General features: G+C 41.0%; 2 protein-coding genes across 2 annotated transcripts in view; both read left to right on the top strand.

Annotated features, from left to right (window-relative positions):
* The window catches only part of ints7 (integrator complex subunit 7), a 46460-nt gene extending 41504 nt beyond the window's left edge, over window positions 1-4956 (top strand). Inside the window, exon 20 of the mRNA XM_061986989.2 lies at window positions 4135-4956. Coding sequence (XP_061842973.2) covers window positions 4135-4416 — 282 coding nt within the window. The 3' untranslated portion in view covers window positions 4417-4956. The remainder of the gene's footprint in view (window positions 1-4134) is intronic.
* Window positions 4957-19700: 14744 nt separating this feature from the next.
* The window catches only part of lpgat1 (lysophosphatidylglycerol acyltransferase 1), a 133692-nt gene continuing 129007 nt past the window's right edge, over window positions 19701-24385 (top strand). Inside the window, exons 1-2 of the mRNA XM_061986992.2 lie at window positions 19701-20170; window positions 20427-20679. Of these exons, the coding sequence (XP_061842976.1) occupies window positions 20442-20679 (238 nt within the window). The 5' untranslated portion in view covers window positions 19701-20170; window positions 20427-20441. The remainder of the gene's footprint in view (window positions 20171-20426; window positions 20680-24385) is intronic.

Below are 24385 nucleotides of genomic sequence, written 5' to 3'. Positions count from 1 at the left end.
TAAGAGCGTGTTACAGCGATTCAACAAAATATTGTTTTAAAAATTAAAAAAATCACATAAACATAATAATTTAGATAACAGGATCGAAGCTTGTGATGAGAGTTTATATAAGGGGTCCCCAAACTACGGCCCGCAGGCCGGATCCAGCCCGCCAGTGTCCAAAATCCGGCCGGCGGGAAGTCCCAAGTATATAAAAAAAAGGTGTTTTTTCTTTTTTCTTTTTTTTTAATCTGTCCTTTCTAATACATTTTCTACCGCTTGTGGAATGAAAAAAATAAATAAAAATAAAATAAATATATATACATATATATATATATATATATATATGTATGTGTGGGAAAAAAATCACAAGACTATTTCATCTCTACAGGCCTGTTTCATGAGGGGGGGTACCCTCAATCATCAGGAGATTTTAATGGGAGCATTCACATACCATGGTTTATATAGGGCACAGAGTGGGTGGGTACAGGCTGGCGTAGGGGCGTGGTGATTGGCTCATGTGTTACCTAGGAGGTGTTTCCGTCTGTGGCGGCATGCTGTTACAATTTCGCTGCGCTTGTTGAGGGATGACAGGTCTGGACGGTAAATAATAAACAGTTTCTCTTTCAAGCATAGGTTGCATCTTTTATTACCACTATTGTAAGGTGTGCTGGATGCAAGAATTTGCCATGTTATTGAATATTCAACATTATTGTCTTTGAGGTCCCAAATGTGTTTGCTGAGTTCTGTGGTATTCCGCAGGTTTTGGTTCCTGAAAGAAGCCTTGTGATTGTTCCATCTGGTTTTGAATTCTCCCTCGGTTAATCCTACATATGTGTCGGATGTGTTAATGTCCTTGCGTATTACCTTAGATTGGTAGACAACTGATGTTTGTAAGCACCCCCCGTTGAGAGGGCAATCAGGTTTCTTTCGACAGTTACAGCCTTTGTTGGTTTTGGAGTCGCTCTGTCCGGGGGCCGACGGCTCATTTGCAATTGTTTTGTTGTGGTTTGAGATGATTTGTCGTATATTGTTCATGCAGCTGTAGCTCAATTTAATGTTGTTCTTGTTGAATACTTTTCTTAGGGTGTTGTGTTTGTCAATCAGATTGAGGAATTTGTGTCCAATGTTAGTTGAGACGTTTTTGCTGTTTGCATATATATATATATATACAGGTAAAAGCCAGTAAATTAGAATATTTTGAAAAACTTGATTTATTTCAGTAATTGCATTCAAAAGGTGTAACTTGTACATTATATTTATTCATTGCACACAGACTGATGCATTCCAATGTTTATTTCATTTAATTTTGATGATTTGAAGTGGCAATAAATGAAAATCCAAAATTCCGTGTGTCACAAAATTAGAATATTACTTAAGGCTAATACAAAAAAGGGATTTTTAGAAATGTTGGCCAACTGAAAAGTATGAAAATGAAAAATATGAGCATGTACAATACTCAATACTTGGTTGGAGCTCCTTTTGCCTCAATTACTGCGTTAATGCGGCGTGGCATGGAGTCGATGAGTTTCTGGCACTGCTCAGGTGTTATGAGAGCCCAGGTTGCTCTGATAGTGGCCTTCAACTCTTCTGCGTTTTTGGGTCTGGCATTCTGCATCTTCCTTTTCACAATACCCCACAGATTTTCTATGGGGCTAAGGTCAGGGGAGTTGGCGGGCCAATTTAGAACAGAAATACCATGGTCCGTAAACCAGGCACGGGTAGATTTTGCGCTGTGTGCAGGCGCCAAGTCCTGTTGGAACTTGAAATCTCCATCTCCATAGAGCAGGTCAGCAGCAGGAAGCATGAAGTGCTCTAAAACTTGCTGGTAGACGGCTGCGTTGACCCTGGATCTCAAGAAACAGAGTGGACCGACACCAGCAGATGACATGGCACCCCAAACCATCACTGATGGTGGAAACTTTACACTAGACTTCAGGCAACGTGGATCCTGTGCCTCTCCTGTCTTCCTCCAGACTCTGGGACCTCGATTTCCAAAGGAAATGCAAAATTTGCATGGTTGGGTGATGGTTTGGGGTGCCATGTCATCTGCTGGTGTCGGTCCACTCTGTTTCCTGAGATCAAGGGTCAACGCAGCCGTCTACCAGCAAGTTTTAGAGCACTTCATGCTTCCTGCTGCTGACCTGCTCTATGGAGATGGAGATTTCAAGTTCCAACAGGACTTGGCGCCTGCACACAGCGCAAAATCTACCCGTGCCTGGTTTACGGACCATGGTATTTCTGTTCTAAATTGGCCCGCCAACTCCCCTGACCTTAGCCCCATAGAAAATCTGTGGGGTATTGTGAAAAGGAAGATGCAGAATGCCAGACCCAAAAACGCAGAAGAGTTGAAGGCCACTATCAGAGCAACCTGGGCTCTCATAACACCTGAGCAGTGCCAGAAACTCATCGACTCCATGCCACGCCGCATTAACGCAGTAATTGAGGCAAAAGGAGCTCCAACCAAGTATTGAGTATTGTACATGCTCATATTTTTCATTTTCATACTTTTCAGTTGGCCAACATTTCTAAAAATCCCTTTTTTGTATTAGCCTTAAGTAATATTCTAATTTTGTGACACACGGAATTTTGGATTTTCATTTGTTGCCACTTCAAATCATCAAAATTAAATGAAATAAACATTTGAATGCATCAGTCTGTGTGCAATGAATAAATATAATGTACAAGTTACACCTTTTGAATGCAATTACTGAAATAAATCAAGTTTTTCAAAATATTCTAATTTACTGGCTTTTACCTGTGTGTGTATATATATATATATATATATATATATATATATATATATATATATATATATATATATATAAAATTTATTTTTTTTCATTCCACAAGCGGTAGAAAATGTACTATATATATATATATATATATATATATATAATTTATTTTTATTTTATTTTTTTTCATTCCACAAGCGGTAGAAAATGTATTAGAAAGGACAGATTATAATTTTTTTTTTTAATATGTCCTTTCTAATACATTTTCTACCGCTTGTGGAATGAAAAAAAATAAAATAAAATAAAATATATATATATATATATATATATATATATATATATATATATATATATATATATATATATATATATTTATTTATTTTATTTTTTATTTTATTTTTAAATATATATATATATATATTTTTTTTTCATTCCACAAGCGGTAGAAAATGTATTAGAAAGGACAGATTAAAACATTTTTTTATAATCTGTCCTTTCTAATACATTTTCTACCACTTGTGGAATGAAAAAAAAAATATATATATATATATGTGTGTCTGTGTGTGTAAAGTGAATTACATTTATATAGCGCTTTTCTCTAGTGACTCAAAGCGCTTTACATAGTGAAACCCAATATATATATATATATATATGCAGTATATACATGTTTACAGTATGTATATATATATATATACATATATGTATGTATGTGTGTGTATATATATGTGTGTATATATATATATATATACTGTATATAAAATCAGTAGGTTGTGAGTTCAAACCCCAAAGACTATAAAAATGGGACCCATTACCTCCCTGCTTGGCACTCAGTATCAAGGGTTGGAATTGGGGGTTAAATCACCAAAATGATTCCTGGGCGCGGCCACCGCTGCTGCTCACTGCTCCCTTCACCTCCCAGGGGTTGATTAAGGGTGATGGGTCAAATGCAGAGAATAATTTCGCCACACCTAGTGTGTGTGTGACAATCATTGCCACTTTAACTTGACTTAATATATAATTTTCTGTTTTTTTTTACCTGCAGCGGATATGAATGATGCAACTTCTTGTGGACCATGTGACTTGTGGAGTTTTTTGTGGTCATGTAACAGGACCGAGTGAAAACCCAGGGGCACATCTAATGTGTGAACTGTTACATTTTAAAACATTTAAGAAAATCAACTGATAAGTTGGGATAAAGTACAGCAAAATTATGTTAATAAGAAAATCTGGAAAATGTTAATTATTATATTCGGTGGTTTAATGTAGTTTGATTATTTTAATTGTAATTCATAAATATGCAATCTGAGATTAATTTGCAGGTAGAATTTTTTATTTTAGTGTTGATTTTATCATGCATATTCGGTGGTTTGTTCCATTTTTTGTGAGGCTTTAGCACCAACTATTTTAATTTGCCTTCCAGATTCCTCTGGACAGTACAACCAATGAGATTGAGCAGCGGGTAGAACCTCATAACGACTATTTCAGCACGCAGTTCCTGCTCAATTTCTCCATCCTGGGAACACACGCCGTTACCGTGGAGGCCTCCGTGGTGGATGAGAGCGGCATCGAGTGGAAAACGGGGCCCAAGACGACACTGTCGGTCAAGTCCCTGGAGGACCCTTACTCCCAGCAGCTCCGTCACCAGATGCAACAGGCCGCCGCTCAGCCTGCTTCTCAGAGGGCGGCTTACAGTCGATTCTAACTTACACGCGTTTCAGGTTTGTAACGTACTTGCTTTTATCTGGTTGTAAATACTTGGCATTAAAAGACCAGATGTACTTTCTTAAAGAATGCTACAATTCTATACCACCCCCAAATAAGAATGTATTTGTACACATACACCCCAAAGATGATGCATTTCTGCATACATGTCACTGAGTAGATCATGCAAAACCCCTTTTTTAATCCATTAATATTTTATACACTAATCTTTTGGACATTTTAGTTGAGTAATGGACACTTTTTGGATGTACTGTGCCATCATTCATAGCGCCACAAGGGGTCAGACTCGTGACAATGATGCACACAGAACATGAGGGATTGGGCTTTCTACTACAGAACAGACATTATTTCTAATTGTCCACGTTACCAGTTGTACTTATGACCGTAAGTGTAATTGTACGCAAATTGCTACTACGACATGCTCTCATTTTAACGTTTGCCTCACGGAGCATCTCCGGTGTCATCGTGCAACGATCGATTTGCTAACAAGATAATAAAACCATCATCATTCGACAGCCGAGAGCTTGCGTACATATGCTTTATGGCAGTGTTTTTCAACCTTTTTTCGAGCCAAGGCACATCTTTTTTCATTGGAAAAATCCCGAGGCACACCACTAGCGGAAAACAAAAAAATGAAACTCAGCAGCCGATATTGACAGTAAAAAGTAGTTCTAGCAATTGTTGGATATACAAACCCCGTTTCCATATGAGTTGGGAAATTGTGTTAGATGTACATATAAACGGAATACAATGATTCAGTTGAATATGCTACAAAGACAACATATTTGATGTTCAAACTGATAAACATTCTTCTTTTGCAAACAATAATTAACTTTAGAATTTGATGCCAGCAACACGTGACAAAGAAGTTGGGAAAGGTGGCAATAAATACTGATAAAGTTGAGGAATGCTCATCAAACACTTATTTGGAACATCCCACAGGTGAACAGGCAAATTGGGAACAGGTGGGTGCCATGATTGGGTATAAAAGTAGATTCCGTGAAATGCTCAGTCATTCACAAACAAGGATGGGGCGAGGGTCACCACTTTGTCAACAAATGCGTGAGCAGATTGTTGAACAGTTTAAGAAAAACCTTTCTCAACCAGCTATTGCAAGGAATTTAGGGATTTCACCATCTACGGTCCGTAATATCATCAAAGGGTTCAGAGAATCTGGAGAAATCACTGCACGTAAGCAGCTAAGCCCGTGACCTTCGATCCCTCAGGCTGTACTGCATCAACAAGCGACATCAGTGTGTAAAGGATATCACCACATGGGCTCAGGAACACTTCAGAAACCCACTGTCGGTAACTACAGTTGGTCGCTACATCTGTAAGTGCAAGTTAAAACTCTCCTATGCAAGGCGAAAACCGTTTATCAACAACACCCAGAAACGCCGTCGCCTTCGCTGGGCCTGAGCTCTTCTAAGATGGACTGATACAAAGTGGAAAAGTGTTCTGTGGTCTGACAAGTCCACATTTCAAATTGTTTTTGGAAACTGTGGACGTCGTGTCCTCTGGACCAAAGAGGAAAAGAACCATCCGGATTATTGTAGGCGCAAAGTTGAAAAGCCAGCATGTGTGATGGTATGGGGGTGTATTAGTGCCCAAGACATGGGTAACTTACACATCTGTGAAGGCGCCATTAATGCTGAAAGGTACATACAGGTTTTGGAGCAACATATGTTGCCATCCAAGCAACGTTACCATGGACGCCCCTGCTTATTTCAGCAAGACAATGCCAAGCCACGTGTTACATCAACGTGGCTTCATAGTAAAACAGTGCGGGTACTAGACTGGCCCGCCTGCAGTCCAGAGCTGTCTCCCATTGAAAATGTGTGGCGCATTATGAAGCCTAAAATAGCACAACGGAGACCCCCGGACTGTTGAACAACTTAAGCTGTACATCAAGCAAGAATGGGAAAGAATTCCACCTGAGAAGCTTCAAAAATGTGTCTCTTCAGTTCCCAAACGTTTACTGAGTGTTGTTAAAAGGAAAGGCCATGTAACACAGTGGTGAACATGCCCTTTCCCAACTACTTTGGCACGTGTTGCAGCCATGAAATTCTAAGTTAATTAATTATTTGCAAAAAAAAATAAAGTTTATGAGTTTGAACATCAAATATGTTGTCTTTGTAGCATATTCAACTGAATATGGGTTGAAAAGGATTTGCCAATCATTGTATTCCGTTTATATTTACATCTAACACAATTTCCCAACTCACATGGAAATGGGGTTTGTAAATACAAACCATTACTATAGCTCTTGTCTCAAAGTAAGTGTACTGTCACCACCTGTTACATCACGTCGTGACTTATTTTGAGTTTTTTGGTGTTTTCCTTTGTGTAGTGTTTCCTATTTTATTGTTGATTGTCATGTCATGTACGGATGTACTTTGTGGACGCTGTCTGCTGCTCAACACGCTGTAAGTCTTTGCGGTCGTCCAGCATTCTGTTTTTGTTTACTTTGTAGCCAGTTCAGTTTTAGTTTCGTTTTGCATAGCCTTCCTTAAGCTTCAATGCCTTTTCTTAGCGGCACTAGCCTTTTGTTTATTTTTGGTTTCAGCATTAGACACCTTTTTACCTGCACACTGCCTCCCGCTGTCGTCGACATATTGTGATCACGACAAACCCTGTTCCCGACATCCACAAAGCAATTAGCTACCTGCTGCCACCTACTGATATGGAAGAGTATTACACGGTTACTCTGCCGCCCTCTCGACCAGTGTTTTTCAACCACTGTGCCGTGAGATACAGTCTGGTGTGCCGTGGGAGATTATCTAATTTCACCTATTTGGATTAAAAATATTTTCTGCAAACTAGTAATTATATTTTGCAAATTATGTGTTGTTGTTGAGTGTCGGTGCGGTCTAGAGCTCAGGAGAGTAACCGTGTAATACTCTTCCATATCAGTAGGTGGCAGCCGGTAGCTAATTGCTTTGTAGATGTCAGAAACAGCGGGAGGCAGTGTGCAGGTAAAAAGGTGTTTAATGCTTAAACCAAAAATAAACAAAAGGTGAGTGCCCCTAAGAAAAGGCATTGAAGCTTAGGGAAGGCTATGCAAAACGAAACTAAAACTGAACTGGCTACAAAGTAAACAAAAACAGAATGCTGGACGACAGCAAAGACTTACTGTGGAGCAAAGACGGCGTCCACAAAGTACATCCGAACATGACATGACAATCAACAATGTCCAAACAAAGAAGGATAAAAACGACTTAAATGGTCTTGATTGCTAAAACAAAGCAGGTGCGGGAAATATCGCTCAAAGGAAGACATGAAACTGCTACAGGAAAATACCAAAAAAGAGAAAAAGCCACCAAAATAAGAGCGCAAGACAAGAACTAAAACACTACACACAGGAAAACAGCAAAAAAAAGTCAAAATAAGTCAGGGTGTGATGTGACAGGTAGTGACAGTACACCTACTTTGAGACAAGAGCTATAGTGATGCATGCTTGGTTATGCTTTAAAGTCATATCCAACAATTGTGACGACGACTTTTTACTGTCAATATCGGCTGCTGAGTTTCATTTTTTAATTGTTTTCTGCCGGTGGTGTGCCTCCGCATTTTTTCAATGAAAAAAGTGTGCCTTGGCTCAAAAACGGTTGGAAAAACACTGCTCTAGACAGCACAGACACTCAACAACAACACATTATTTGCGGATTATAATTACTGGTGTGCAAAAAATATATTTAACACGAGTAGGTGAAATGACGACATCTCCCACGGCACACCAGACAATATCTCACGGCACCATACTTGCCAACCCTCCCGGATTTTCCGGGAGACTCCCGAAATTCAGCGCCTCTCCCGAAAACCTCCCAAGACAAATTTTCTCCCGAAAATCTCCCGAAATTCAGGCGGAGCTGGAGGCCACGCCCCCTCCAGCTCCATACGGACCTGGGTCAGCTTTCCCACAATATAAAGAATGTCTACAGTAAAGCAGTCCGTCTGCCGCAAACAGCAATGTTGTGACACTCTTAAACAGGACAATACTGCCATCTAGTGCATTTGATGAAAGCACTTTTGTGCGTGCCACACAGCAATGCATCATCAGAGAGGGTGTTCAGCATGGTTAGAAAAATAGTGACAGAGAATAGAACAAGGATGGACAATTCAACCCTTAACTCAACAATGAGTAGATGAGTGTTATGTGTGTGTGTATATGTGTAAATAAATGAACACTGAAATTCAAGTATTTATTTTATATATATATATATATATATATATATATATATATATATATATATATATATATATATATATATATATATATATATATATATATATATATATAAATATATGTATATATATATATATATATATATATAGCTAGAATTCACTGAAAGTCAATTATTTCTTATATATATATTTATATATATATATATTTATATATATATATATATATATATATATATATATATATATGTATATATATATATATATATATATATATATATATCCCCCAAGTCAAGTATTTCATATATATATATATATATATATATATATATATATATATATATATATATATATATATATATATATATATATATATGAAATAATTGACTTGGTGAATTCTAGCTGTAAATATACTCCTCCCCTCTTAACCACGCCCCCCGAACCCACCCCCCACCTCCCGAAATTGGAGGTCTCAAGGTTGGCAAGTATGCACGGCACACTAGTGTGCCGCGGCACGGTGGTTGAAAAACCCTGCTTTATGCAATAGTTGTAGTAAAACGCTTAACTTCCGGTATTGGACTTCAAAATACAAACAAAGCTATCTCCGTTTTATAAAAATATGTGCATGAATATATTTTGTATAAAACGGAGATAGCTTTGTTTGTATTTTGTAGCTTTGTGTTTGTAGTTGTAATAAAAAGCTTAACTTCCGATATTGGACTTCAAAATACAAAAAAAGCTATCTCTGTTTTATAAAAAAAAATATGTGCATGAACAAGGCAGCACGGTGGAACAGGGGTTAGTGCATGTGCCTCACAATACGACGGTCCTGAGTAGTCGTGAGTTCAATCCCGGGCTCGGGGGTCTTTCTGTATGGAGTTTGCATGTTCTCCCCGTGACTGTGTGGGTTCCCTCTGGCTTCCTCCCACCTCCAAAGACATGCACCTGGGGATAGGTTGACTGGCAACACTAAATTGTTGTTGTCCGTCTATCTGTGTTGGCCCTGTGATGAGGTGGCGACTTGTCCAGGGTGTACCCCCACCTTCCGCCCGAATGCAGCTGAGAGGCTCCAGCACCCCCCGCGACCCTGCAGGGACAAGCGGTAAAAAAAATGGATGGATTGATGGATGGACATCATCTCCCACGGCACACCAGACAATATCTCACGGTACACTAGTGCAGTGTTTTTCAACCTTTTTTGAGCCAAGGCACATTTTTTTCATAAAAAAAATTGCGGAGGCACACCACCAGCAGAAAACGTTAAAAAATGAAACACCACCAGGTCGTCGTGCCTTATTTTGAGTTTGTTGGTGTTTTCCTGTGTGTAGTGCTTTAGTTCTTGTCTTGCGCTGTTATTTTGGTGGCCCTTCCTGTTTTGTTGGTGTTTTCCTGTAGCCATACTTGCCAACCTTGAGACCTCCGATTTCGGGAGATGGGGGGTTGGGGGGTGGGGGCGTGGTCAGGGGTGGGGCGGGGCGTGGTTAAGAGGGGAGGAGTATATTGACAGCTGAAATTCACCAAGTCTAGTATTTCATACACATATATATATATATAATATATATATATATATATATATATATATATAATTAGAGATGCGCGGTTTGCGGGCACAACCGCGGAGTCCGCGGATTATCCGCGGATCGGGCGGATGAAATTAAAAAAAATTAGATTTTATCCGCGGGTCGGGTTGGGTTGGGTGGTTCAAATTATTAAAAAAAATTAGATTTTAAATAGATTCAGGCGGGTGGCAGTTAAACCAATTGGTAAATATATATACATAGTTAAATGTTGTTACCCACATACGAAAAACGAGCAGGCACCTGCAGCATATGCCACAACAGAAGAAAAAAAAAAAAAGAGATGGACACTTTTACGGAGCGGAGAAGGGACACCTCGCCGGGGTCCGGGACCGAGGCCCCTTCCCCCGAGAGGGCCCCACCGGGAGCCGTAGCTGAGGCGATCTGCGAGAAGGGCCCGACGCACGTCCAGGGTCACCACCGCGCCCACCGCACCGAGACCCCGCCTCGTCCGCCTTCGCCGCGGCCGGCGTCACGCGCAGCAGGTAAGCAGCTTACCTGCCCGCCACCTCCGTGGCCGGGGGCTCGTAACAGGGGTCACTCCGCGCGCTCCGCCCGCGCAGTTTACCTGCCCGCCACCCCTGTTGCCGGGGGCGCGTAACAGGGGTCACTCCGCGCGCAGTGCGCTCACGAAAGGGGTGGGGCTCACCCTGGTTGATATAGACAGCAGGACGGTGGCCATGGAAGTTGGAACCCGCTAAGGAGTGTGTAACAACCCACCTGCCGAATCAACTAGCCCTGAAAATGGATGGCGCTGGAGCGTCGGGCCCATATACCCGGCCGTCGCCGGCAGCGAGACGCGCTTGGAGGTGCGCTCAGCGCGGCTCCCATATGATTGCGCACTGGTGTGCGTCTGGGTCGTGACAGCCTGGCACGCGAATGTCTGTGCTGCATTGGATCAGTCTCCTTTCTTTAACAGGCAAAAGCTTTATAACCTCACTAATGCCTTGCATCGTCTATATTAGATATATAACAACGGGCGGATGCGGTTCTGATCAAATGTTAGATCGGGTGGATTGCGGATGGTTGACGACTTTCTGATGCGGTTGCGGATGAAATAATTGCCTATCCGCGCATCTCTAATATATATATATATATAGATATAGATCCTGAAAATATGCAAACAAAACTGTGTTTAGATAATTGATACTTCAAACTTGCATAAATAAATATTAAGGAATATAACATAACTTGGCTTCTGAGAGCTTCAAAATGTAATGAATAAAATGCTAAAGTTGTTGATAAACAAGCAATTATTTTTATAATTAAATATGGTCATTTTAAATGAATTATTATGACAATTTAAAATCAATTATTTCAAATATGTTTATTTTAATGTATAATTCTATGGCTGGATGTAATAAGGAGTCAGAAAAAATACAAATAAAAATACAATTAATTTTGATGTTTTTAGCAAAATTTAGTAAAAATGTATTTAGTTTAAAAAAAAAATAAATAAATATATTTATTTTTAGGTAAGATAAACATAATAATACAATTTATCTCTAGTCTGGATGATTTAGTTCTTGTCACCCTGTTGTCCTCCCATCGTGAAAAAAGGCTGTCCTCACTCAGGTCCGCATGGAGCTGGAGGGGGCGTGGCCTCCAGCTCCGGCTGAAAATCGGGAGATTTTCGGGAGAATATTTGTCCCGGGAGGGTTTCGGGAGAGGCGCTGAATTTCGGGAGTCTCCCGGAAAATTCGGGAGGGTTGGCAAGTATGCCTGTAGCAGTTTCATGTCTTCTTTTGAGCGCTATTCCCCGCACCTGCTTTGTGTTAGCAAGCAAGACAATTGAAATTGTCGCTATCCTTCCTTGTGTGGACAGTGTTGATTGTCATGTCATGTCCGGATGTACTTTGTGGACGCCGTAAGTTTTTGCTGTCGTCCAGCATTTTGTTTCTGTTTACTTTGTAGCCAGTATAGTTTTACTTTCGTTTTGCATAGCCATTGCCTTTTCCTTTCCCTTTTGTTCATTTTTGGTTTAAGCATTACATACATTTTTACCTGCACTCTGCCTCCCGCTGTGGTCTGCATATTGTGTTCACAACAAACCATCCTCGTCTCACCCGACACATTCCCACTTTTACAAAGCAATGAACTACCTGCTGCCACCTACTGACATGGAGTATTACGTGGTTACCCTGCAGAGTTTTACACAGCACAGACACTAAGCAACGGCACATTATTTGCAGATTATAATTATTGATTTGAAAAAAAAGTTTTTTGGACCAATAAAGTTCTGCTTTATGGAGTCAAGTGAAGCAATGGTTGTAGTAAAAAGATTAACTTCCGGTATTGGACTTCAAAATACTTTTGATTGATTGATTGATTGAGACTTTTATTAGTAGATTGCACAGTGAAGTACATATTCCGTACAATTGACCACTAAATGGTAACACCCCAATAAGTTTTTCAACTTGTTTAAGTCGGGGTCCACTTAAATTGATACAGATATATACTATCATCATAATACAGTCATCACACAAGATAATCATCAGAGTATTGTTGCGTTTGGACCAGTTGTTCCTCCCAGGGAATTCAAGTTGCTGGCCACTCCCAAGCTCTTTATGACTGTACAGCTGAGTAGAAGAACCACCAGAGACAGAATAGGTATTTTGTCATTTTATCTCCAAAGCTTTGGAAATATAATGAGACCAGTCCAGCATAGAACATTCAATCGCGCAGCTAAGATGGTCTGATCTAAAATATGGAAACCTTCTCTTCTATAAAGTGTCTCTCTTTCCAGCCCAAACACATGCCCATTGTCCTCCTCAGCTGGGCACAGGAACAGATAAGGAAAAGGAGTATCTGTCGTCCTTACATTCCAAAGTCAAGGTTAGCACACAGTACTTGCAGACAACCAAAAGACCACAATTAGAAGAAGAACACTAGCTGTTTTGGAATATGATTATGAAAATCAAGAAGTAACACTTAAATACGGATATATGTAAATATCTGCCTCCGACAATATATACATTGAATTATTTACATTATTTACAATCCGGGGTGTGGAGGGGCCGGGGGGGTTACCGTAGGTTTGGTTGGTATCAACACTTCAGTCATCAACAATTGCATCATCTGAGAAATGGACATTGAAACAGTGTAGGTCTGACTTGGTAGGATATGTACAGCAAGTAGGGGACATAGAGAGATCAGAAAGCATAAGAAAAAGTATCTACGTTTGATTATTTACATTTGATTATTTACAATCCGGGGAGGTAGGATGTGGAAGGGAGGGTGTTAGTTTAGGGTTGTAGTTGCCTGGAGGTGTTCTTTTAGTGCGGTTTTGAAGGAGGATAGAGATGCCCTTTCTTTTACACCTATTGGGAGTGCATTCCACATTGATGTGGCATAGAAAGAACATGAGTTAAGACCTTTGTTAGATGGGAATCTGGGTTTAACGTGGTTAGTGGAGCTCCCCCTGGGTGTTGTGGTTATGGCGGACGTTAAGGAAGTAGTTTGACATGTACTTCGGTATCAGGGAGGTGTAGCGGATTTTATAGACCAGGCTCAGTGCAAGTTGTTTTACTCTGTCCTCCACCCTGAGCCAGCCCACTTTGGAGAAGTGGGTAGGAGTGAGGTGTGATCTGGGGTGGAGGTCTAGAAGTAACCTGACTAGCTTGTTCTGGCATGTTTGGAGTCTAGATATTTATATATAGCTAGAATTCACTGAAAGTCAAGTATTTATTTTATATATATATATATATATATATATATATATATATATATATATATATATATATATATATATATATATATATATATATATAAATATATATATATAAATATATATATATAAATATATATATATATATATATATATATATATATATATATATATATATATATTTATATTTATAAGAAATACTTATATATAAATATATATATATATATATATTTATATTTATAAGAAATACTTGAATTTAAGTATTTGGGATGTTTGGAGTCTAGATATTTATATATAGCTAGAATTCACTGAAAGTCAAGTATTTATTTTATATATATATATATATATATATATATATATATATATATACAAGTCAAGTATTTATTTTATATATATATATATATATATATATATATATATACATATATATATATATATATATATATATATATATATATATATAAAATAAATACTTGACTTTCAGTGAATTCTAGCTATATATAAATATCTAGACTCCAAACATCCCAAATACTTAAATTCAAGTATTTCTTATAAATATAAATATATATATATATATATATATATATATATATATATATATTTATATATAAGTATTTCTTATAAATATAAATATATATATATATATATATATATATATATATATATATATATATATATATATATATAAATATATATATATATATATATATATATATATATATATATATATATATATATATATATATATATATATATATATATATATTTATATTTATATTTATAAGAAATACTTGAATTTAAGTGAATTCTAGCTATAAATATACTCCTCCCCCCTCCCCCCAAATCTCCCGAATTTGGGGGTCTCAAGGTTGGCAAGTATGCTCCTACGGCACGCCAGACTGTATCTCACAGTTTTCTTGAACTATTTGGAAAAAAAGATATAAAAATAACTAAAAACTTGTTGAAAAATAAACAAGTGATTCAATTATAAATAAAGATTTCTACACATAGAAGTAATCATCAACTTAAAGTGCCCTCTTTGGGGATTGTAATAGAGATCCATCTGGATTCATGAACTTAATTCTAAACATTTCTTCACAAAAAAAATAAATCTTTAACATCAATATTTATGGAACATGTCCACAAAAAATCTAGCTGTCAACACTGAATATTGCATTGTTGCATTTCTTTTCACAGTTCTTTTTGACAGACATTTTAGTGAGGGTCAAACCATCACGGCATGGGGGAAACTCTGGGTTTATGGTAATGAATGGAATAGCCTACTTGATTTGATGTTCAGTTTATGAACTTGAATTCATACTTTGTTGAAGTATTATTCAATAAATATATTTATAAAGGATTTTTAAATTGTTGCTATTTTTAGAATATTTAAAAAAAAATCTCACTTACCCCTTGGCATACCCCCATTTGAGAACCACTGCACCAGGGGCGTCACTAGCTTTTAAGGACAGGGGGGGGGCTTAGCCCCCAGGAGAGCGAACGTAGCGCACGAGCACAAAACTACACAAAATACTAACAAATACTTAGAAATTATTAATTGTTATTATTATTTAAAAAATGCACGGGACGATGGCTTTTAACCATTTTTCTTTTTTTCTTTTTATGTATTTATTCATTTAACATGTTATATTAAATGTCTTGGTTTTTCCTCCCTCTGAAAATCCTATGAAATGTTTAACAAGCCATCCTATGATAATACAACAGCTATTAATGTAAAAATACAATAAAACAAATATATTTAATGATGTTTTTTTCATTATTTTAACATTAGGCTAATGTAGATTACTTTATATAGATTCTACAAGAGTGATGTGGGCATTTTCTATATTAACAAGTCCAAGGACCGCAGGCAAGGTCGCAGAGAAAATGCGGACTGGTATTTGAGTGATGTGGGCATTTTTTATATGAACAAGTGGAATGGATTGGATACCGACACACTAAAGGGGCTCTCTACCTTAAAGTACCAATGATTGTCACACACACACTAGGTGTGGTGAAATGTGTCCTCTGCATTTGACCCATCCCCTTGTTCACCCCCTGGGAGGTGAGGGGAGCAGTGGGCAGCAGCGGTGCCGCGCCCGGGAATCATTTTTGGTGATTTACGCTATGAAGTGAGGGGAAACTGAGTGAATAATGACAGTTTATCCATCCATCCATTTTCTACCGCTTATTCCCTTTTGGGGTCGCGGGGGGCGCTGGAGCCTATCTCAGCTACAATCGGGCGGAAGACGGGGTACACCCTGGACAAGTCGCCACCTCATCGCAGGGCCAACACAGTTTATATGATTATTTATTTAAACTCATATTTGGGCCACTTTATAATGAATATGTCGGCATACTTGCCAACCCTCCCGAATTTTCCGGGAGACTCCCGAAATTCAGCGCCTCTCCCGAAAACCTCCCGGGACAAATATTCTCCCGAAAATCTCCCGATTTTCAGGCGGAGCTGGAGGCCACGCCCCCTCCAGCTCCATGCGGACCTGAGTGAGGACAGCCTTTTTTCACGACGGGAGGACAACAGGGTGACAAGAACTAAATCATCCAGACGAGAGATAAATTGTATTATTATGTTTATCTTACCTAAAAATAAATATATTTATTAATAAAAAAATAAAAATAAATTTTTACTATATTTTGCTAAAAACATCAAAATTAATTGTATTTTTATTTGTATTTTTCTGACTCCTTATTACATCCAGCCATAGAATTATACATTAAAATAAATATATTTGAAATAATTAATTTTAAATGATCATAATAATTCATTTAAAATGACCATATCTAATTATTAAAATAATTGCTTGTTTATCAACAACTTTAGCATTTTATTCATTACATTTTGAAGCTCTCAGAAGCCAAGTTATGTTATATTCCTTAAGATTTATTTATGCAAGTTTGAAGTATCAATTATCTAAACACAGTTTTGTTTGCATATTTTCAGGATATATATATATATATATTAGAGATGCGCGGTTTGCGGGCACAACCGCGGAGTCCGCGGATTATCCGCGGATCGGGCGGATGAAATTAAAAAAAATTAGATTTTATCCACGGGTCGGGTCGGGTCGGGTGGTTGAAATAAAAAAAATTTTGATTTTAAATAGATTCAGGCGGGTGGCAGTTAAACCAATTCGGAAATATATATACATAGTTAAATGTTGTTACCCACATACGAAAAACGAGCAGGCACCTGCTGCATATGCCACAACAGAAGAAAAAAAAAGAAAAAGAGATGGACACTTTTACGGAGCGGAGAAGGGACGCCTCGCCGGGGTCCGGGACCGAGACCCCTTCCCCCGAGAGGGCCCCACCGGGAGCCGTAGCTGAGGCGATCCGCGAGAAGGGCCCGACGCACGTCCAGGGTCACCACCGCGCCCACCGCACCGACACCCCGCCTCGTCCGCCTTCGCCGCGGCCGGCGTCACGCGCAGCAGGTAAGCAGCTTACCTGCCCGCCACCCCTGTTGCCGGGGGCGTGTAACAGGGGTCACTCCGCGCGCAGTGCGCTCACGAAAAGGGTGGGGCTCACCCTGGTTGATATAGACAGCAGGACGGTGGCCATGGAAGTCGGAACCCGCTAAGGAGTGTGTAACAACCCACCTGCCGAATCAACTAGCCCTGAAAATGGATGGCGCTGGAGCGTCGGGCCCATATACCCGGCCGTCGCCGGCAGCGAGACGCGCTTGGAGGTGCGCTCAGCGCGGCTCCCATATGATTGCGCACTGGTGTGCGTCTGGGTCGTGACAGCGTGGCACGCGAATGTCTGTGCTGCATTGGATCAGTCTCCTTTCTTTAACAGGCAAAAGCTTTATAACCTCACTAATGCCTTGCATCGTCTATATTAGATATATAACAACGGGCGGGTGCGGGCGGGTGCGGTTCTGATCAAATGTTACATCAGGTGGATGGCGGATGGTTGACGACTTTCTGATGCGGTTGCGGATGAAATAATTGCCTATCCGCGCATCTCTAATATATATATATATTTATATACATATACATATATATATATATATTTATATACACATACATATATGTATGAAATACTTGACTTGGTGAATTCTAGCTGTCAATATACTCCTCCCCTCTTAACCACGCCCCAACCAAGCCCTGCCCCACCCCCGACCACGCCCCCACCCCCCACCTCCCGAAATCGGAGGTCTCAAGGTTGGCAAGTATGTATGTCGGCATGTATTTGTTAAAAAAAAAAATATATATATATATATATATATATATATATATATATATATATATATATATAAGATCTTCAGCTCTCACTGGATCGGTTCGCAGCCGAGTGTGAAGCGACTGGGATGGGAATCAGCACCTCCAAGTCCGAGTCCATGGTTCTCTCCCGGAAAAGGGTGGAGTGCCATCTCCGGGTTGGGGAGGAGATCTTGCCCCAAGTGGAGGAGTTCAAGTACCTCGGAGTCTTGTTCACGAGTGGGGGAAGAGTGGATGGTGAGATCGACAGGCGGATCGGTGCGGCGTCTTCAGTAATGCGGACGCTGTATCGATCCGTTGTGGTGAAGAAGGAGCTGAGCCGGAAGGCAAAGCTCTCGATTTACCGGTCGATCTACGTTCCCATCCTCACCTATGGTCATGAGCTTTGGGTTATGACCGAAAGGACAAGATCACGGGTACAAGCGGCCGAAATGAGTTTCCTCCGCCGAGTGGCGGGACTCTCCCTTAGAGATAGGGTGAGAAGCTCTGTCATTCGGGGGGAGCTCAAAGTAAAGCCGCTGCTCCTCCACATCGAGAGGAGCCAGATGAGGTGGTTCGGGCATCTGGTCAGGATGCCACCCGAACGCCTCCCTAGGAAGGTGTTTCGGGCACGTCCGACCGGTAGGAGGCCACGGGGAAGACCCAGGACACGCTGGGAAGACTATCTCTCCCGGCTGGCCTGGGAACGCCTCGGGATCCCCCGGGAGGGGCTGGACGAAGTGGCTGGGGAGAGGGAAGTCTGGGCTTCCCTGCTTAAGCTGCTGCCCCCGCGACCCGACCTCGGATAAGCGGAAGAAGATGGATGGATGGATATATATATATATATATATATATATATATATATATATGTGGGGACGGCGTGGCGCAGTGGAAGAATGGCCGTGCGCGACCCGAGGGTCCCTGGTTCAATACCCACCTAGTACCAACCTCGTCATGTCTGTTGTGTCCTGAGCAAGACACTTCACCCTTGCTCCTGATGGCTACTGGTTAGCGCCTTGCATGGCAGCTCCCTCCATCAGTGTGTGAATGTGTGTGTGAATGGGTAAATGTGGAAGTAGTGTCAAAGCGCTTTGAGTACCTTGAAGGTAGAAAAGCGCTATACAAGTACAACCCATTTATCATTTATTTATTTATATATATATATATAACACCAAATTATTTAGGGGGGCTTAAGAATATTTTAGGGGGGCTTGAGCCCCCCTAAAATAGGGCTAACAACGCCAATGCACTGCACTAGGGGTTGAAAAACACTGCTTTATGGAGTGAAGCAACAGCTGTAGTAAAAAGATTAACTTCCGGCATTGGACTTCAAAATACAGACAACGCTGTCTCCGTTTTATAATAATATGTGCATGAACAGCATTTTTTTTTTTTTTACCACAAATAGAATACTTAACTATGTGGCATATTTGTCAATTTTTTACAAATTTTAGTGTGTAGTCTCAAATTATTTATTTATTTAGGTATTTTATTTTGAAGCGAGAAACCTCGCTCCCCGCTTCTTTTCCGGCACGCTAGTGCGACTTGACGCGATGTGAATCGCGTCTTTCCGGACAGATAACGGGTGCCACCGAAACATCGCCGTCCACTACGTTCCCCCCCCCCTCGCCCCCCACCCCTCCCGCCGGGCGCCGCGGCGATTGACGCCTTAACCGCGCGTCTCTTTCATCCGGAGGGAGCGAAGGTTGGAGCGTGGAATGAGCGATAGCGATCTAACCCTGACGGCGATGATGTCTCACTGTGGAATTATCCCGGTGTCTGACTGCGATGGAGCCGACCGCGCTCAAGTGGAGCTAGCTAGCTAGCTAGCGAGCAAAGCTAGCCACCGGGATTCACCCCTCAGCTACCCAGGACAACGTCGCCTAAATGGGTCTGATAGCGGTTTTAACGCGTGGGGGTTGTTGAAAACAAAACAAAAAAATCAACACGTTCCCCTTATATTTGGCAAGAAAAGGACTCGCCATGTCTACCACTCGGAAAAGGGCTACTTTATTGCATTAGGTTTGCTGCTTCAACACGTTTAGCCTTTTTGCTATCTTTGGATGCTTCCGTGACGATATTAAGGTAAGTCGGCGGTCATGTCACAATTAGAGTATGTCTTTATTTTGGAAGTGCTTAATTAATTTTTTTAGAAATATTTCGCTAGCATGTCATAAAGTCATCTTTTTTTCCACTGAGCTAGCTCCAGATAGAGAAATGGTGCGTTCAAGTGTCACACCATGACCTCGTTTTTGCGAGCGCTCTCCCTATCAAGCAGAAGACTTCCTGAGCGTGCACAGATTTGTCCCTTCCCCTTTTTTTTTCTCCCCCCTTTCTGCAGGCGGAGAGGATCACGATGGCCCAGCTGGTGGACGAGGCCGGGAAACTGGGCTGGGTTCTGCTCAAGTCGGTGCTGCGTTTCGTGTTCATGTTCCTCAACAACTGTGTGGCCATCCCGTCCTACTGCCTCTGTCTGCTGGTGCTGCAGCCGCTGAGAATATGGCAGCGGTTCACTTTCTGGCAGCTGGAAGGAATGATGTTTAAATGGATGCTGGCCATGGTGTCGTCCTGGGGTTGGATTGCAGGTTACACGGGTAAGACGCTTTTTATTTATTGCAATGTTATTTTTTTTGTATCGGTATTTGCGGGAGGGCACACATTCTCAAAGAGCGTCACACCCTTCAAGGTTTCCCCCCCAGATTGCCAACATACCTATGACGTTGGGGGGCGTGGCTATGGGCGTGGTCTATATGACATCATCGTCAACTTGCACAATCTGCAATGATGCATGTGTTTTCTTCCAAAAGGCTTAAAAAAAAAACAGTGTTACACTTGCATTTAAAAGTATCCATCCATTTGATCCAGCCTATCTCAGCCTCAGTGTTGGGTTCGTTACTGAAGACCAGTTACTACTTACTATATTTCCAAAGTAACTCAGTTACTTACACCAAAAAGTAATGTGTTATTGTGAAAAGTAACTACCGTATTTTCCGCGCCCTGGGTTATAAGCCGCGCCTTCAATGAACGGCATATTTCAAAACGTTGTCCACCTATAAGCCGCCCCGTGTTATAAGCCGCATCTAACTGCGCTAAAGGGAATGTCAAAAAAACAGTCAGATAGGTCAGTCAAACTTTAATAATATATTAAAAACCAGCGTTCTAACAACTCTGTTCACTCCCAAAATGTACGCAAATGTGCAATCACAAACATACGTATATCAACATGGACAGAGCTGCGTGAAAAAAGTCACCCGGCCTCTTCGCGTAAACTTAAACTTACCTTAACCACTCGCTCATCTTTTCTTCATCCATCCCTTCGAGTTAGCTTTTATGATGACGCCGGCTGGAAAGGTCTCTTTTGGCAAGGTCTTCCTTTTGAATATCACCATGGGTGGAAGTTTCTGGCCATTAGCATGGCAAGCTAGAACCACAGTGAAGGATGACTTCTCATTCCCTGTGGTGCGAATATTCACCGTACGTGCTCCCGTTGTATCCACAGTGCGGTTCACAGGAATATCAGTTGCTGTGAAATAGTAATCCGTGTGCGGATGGAGAGATTGCGTCTTTTCATGAACCGGATACCTGTCGCTTAGTAGGACCCATTTTGTGGTCTTTACAGATGTAAACACACAAAGGAAATGAAACGTACGGTGATATCCGCGCGCTTTTTCTTCTTCTACGCGGGCGGGTGGTTGCTTACAGTAGAAGAAGAAGCGTTTCCTGTTCTATGGGGGCGGGTGCTTACCTTGGCGGTTGCTTGCGTAGAAGAAGAAGCGCTTCCTGTTCTACCGGGAAAAAAGATGGCGGCTGTTTACCGAAGTTGCGAGACCGAAACTTTATGAAAATGAATCTTAATATTTATCCATATATAAAGCGCACCGGGTTATAAGGCGCACTGTCAGCTTTTGAGAAAATTTGTGGTTTTTAGGTGCGCCTTATAGTGCGGAAAATACGGTATGTAGTTACTACTTCTACTTTTTTTTTTTTTTTTAAAGCTTCATGCTCACGGAACGTTGAAGCAGGTGCAGTGCAACAACAGGCACATGAATAGCTTCTACATTTAACTCAGGGGCCACAAAAATGTCAATAAAGTAGAAGACCTGAAGCTAAACATGCTACCTTTTATAATGCTAATAAAAGGCCTACTGAAAGCCACTACTACCGACCACGCAGTCTGATAGTTTATACATCAATGATGAAATCTTAACATTGCAACACATGCCAATACGGCCTTAGCTTACTAAAGTGCAATTTTAAATTCCGCGCGAAATATCCTGCTGAAAATGTCTCGGTATGATGACGCCGGCCTGTGACGTCACGGATTGTAGAGGACATTTTGGGACAGCATGGTGGCCAGCTATTAAGTCGTCTGTTTTCATCGCACAATTCCACAGTATTCTGGACATCTGTGTTGGTGAATCTTTTGCAATTTGTTCAATTGACAATGGAGACAGCAAAGAAGAAAGCTGTAGGTGGGAAGCGGTGTATTGCGGCCGGCTGCAGCAACACAAACACAGCCGGTGTTTCATTGTTTACATTCCCGGAAGATGACAGTCAAGCTTTACCATTGGCCTGTGGAGAACTGGGACAACAGAGACTCTTACCAGGAGGACTTTGAGTTGGATGCGCAGACGCGGTACCGTGAGTACGCGTGCAGCTGCGGCTTCCAAACATTTGATCGCTTGCCCGTACGTGCGTGCCGCTATGTGCATGTCACGTACGTAACTTTGGGGACTTTGGGGAAATATATGTGCTGTATGAACTTTGGGGAGGTGAACGGTACTTTGGGCTGTGGGATTGAGTGTGTTGTGCAGGTGTTTGAGTTGTATTGGCGGGTTATATGGACGGGAGGTGTTTGTTATGCGGGATTCATTTGTGGCATATTAAATACAAGCCTGGTTGTGTTGTGGCTAATAGAGTATATATATGTCTTGTGTTTATTTACTGTTTTAGTCATTCCCAGCTGAATATCAGGTCCCACCCGCCTCTCACAGCATCTTCCCTATCTGAATCGCTCCCACTGCCCTCTAGTCCTTCACTCTCACTTTCCTCATCCACAAATCTTTCATCCTCGCTCAAATTAATGGGGAAATCGTCGCTTTCTCGGTCCGAATCGCTCTCGCTGCTGGTGGCCATGATTGTAAACAATGTGCAGATGTGAGGAGCTCCACAACCTGTGACGTCACGCTACTCGTCTGCTACTTCCGGTACAGGCAAGGCTTTTTTTATCAGCGAACAAAAGTTGCGAACTGTATCGTCGATGTTCTCTACTAAATCCTTTCAGCAAAAATATGGCAATATCGCGAAATGATCAAGTATGACACATAGAATGGACCTGCTATCCCCGTTTAAATAAGAAAATCGCATTTCAGTAATGCCCTTATAGCCTTCATTTCAGTACTGTTATTGCACTGGAGAATAATACAATGTGTTGATCAACTTGACATGCATTTGCATCACTGAACTCTGCTTAGCAATGTGGTCTACATACAACACACAAAGGGCCAATTTATTTCAGGCCAGAACAAATTAACAAAACTATTTTAAATAGCTGCAACATAACATACATAAGTAACAAATAGCATAATAACAACATAGCTGTAAACCTGGCTTCACCTAAGGAAGGCACACGTGACATACACAAAGCCTAACCAGGCAGATTTGAATTGATGTTTTGGGCAGTAGACGGGATCTTTGATCCAAGACACAACTTCCATTTATCTAAAATGTTCTTTTCTTTGTGCCCGACAAAAGAAAAGAAGTGAGAATATCTCATACTCGCCAACCCTCCCGAATTTCAGTGCCTCTCCCCGGGACAACCATTCTCCCAAATTTCTCCCGATTTCCAGCCGGACTTAAGGCACGCCCCCTCCAGGTCCGTGCGGACCTGAGTGAGGACAGCCTGTCGTCACGTCCGCTTGGCCAACCAAAAAGTAACCACAGAACAATAGTGTTCTGTGGTTACTTTTTGGTTGGCCAACGGTTTACGTTGTATTGCGCACCCCACACCCCCTCCCCTTCCCACACCCACACCGAGCGCGCCTCTTGTGACACAAGAGATTCAGAAGGACGACACCGCAGCGCTCCAATAAAACACACTCAGATCTTCTGTTTCTAGCCGATACTACATAAAAAATAACGTAAAATAACGCAGTAACGCATCATGTAGTAACGATAACTGAGTTACTGAATATAAAAAATAACGCGTTAGATTACTAGTTACCGCCGAAACTAACGGCGCTACAGTAACGCGTTACTTTGTAACCCGTTAGTCCCAACATTGCTCAGCCTACACTCTGG

The sequence above is a fragment of the Nerophis lumbriciformis genome, linkage group LG26, assembly GCF_033978685.3.
Source record: "Nerophis lumbriciformis linkage group LG26, RoL_Nlum_v2.1, whole genome shotgun sequence".
In the NCBI taxonomy this organism is placed as follows: domain Eukaryota; kingdom Metazoa; phylum Chordata; class Actinopteri; order Syngnathiformes; family Syngnathidae; genus Nerophis; species Nerophis lumbriciformis.
This window is presented reverse-complemented; position numbering and strand designations above follow the sequence as displayed.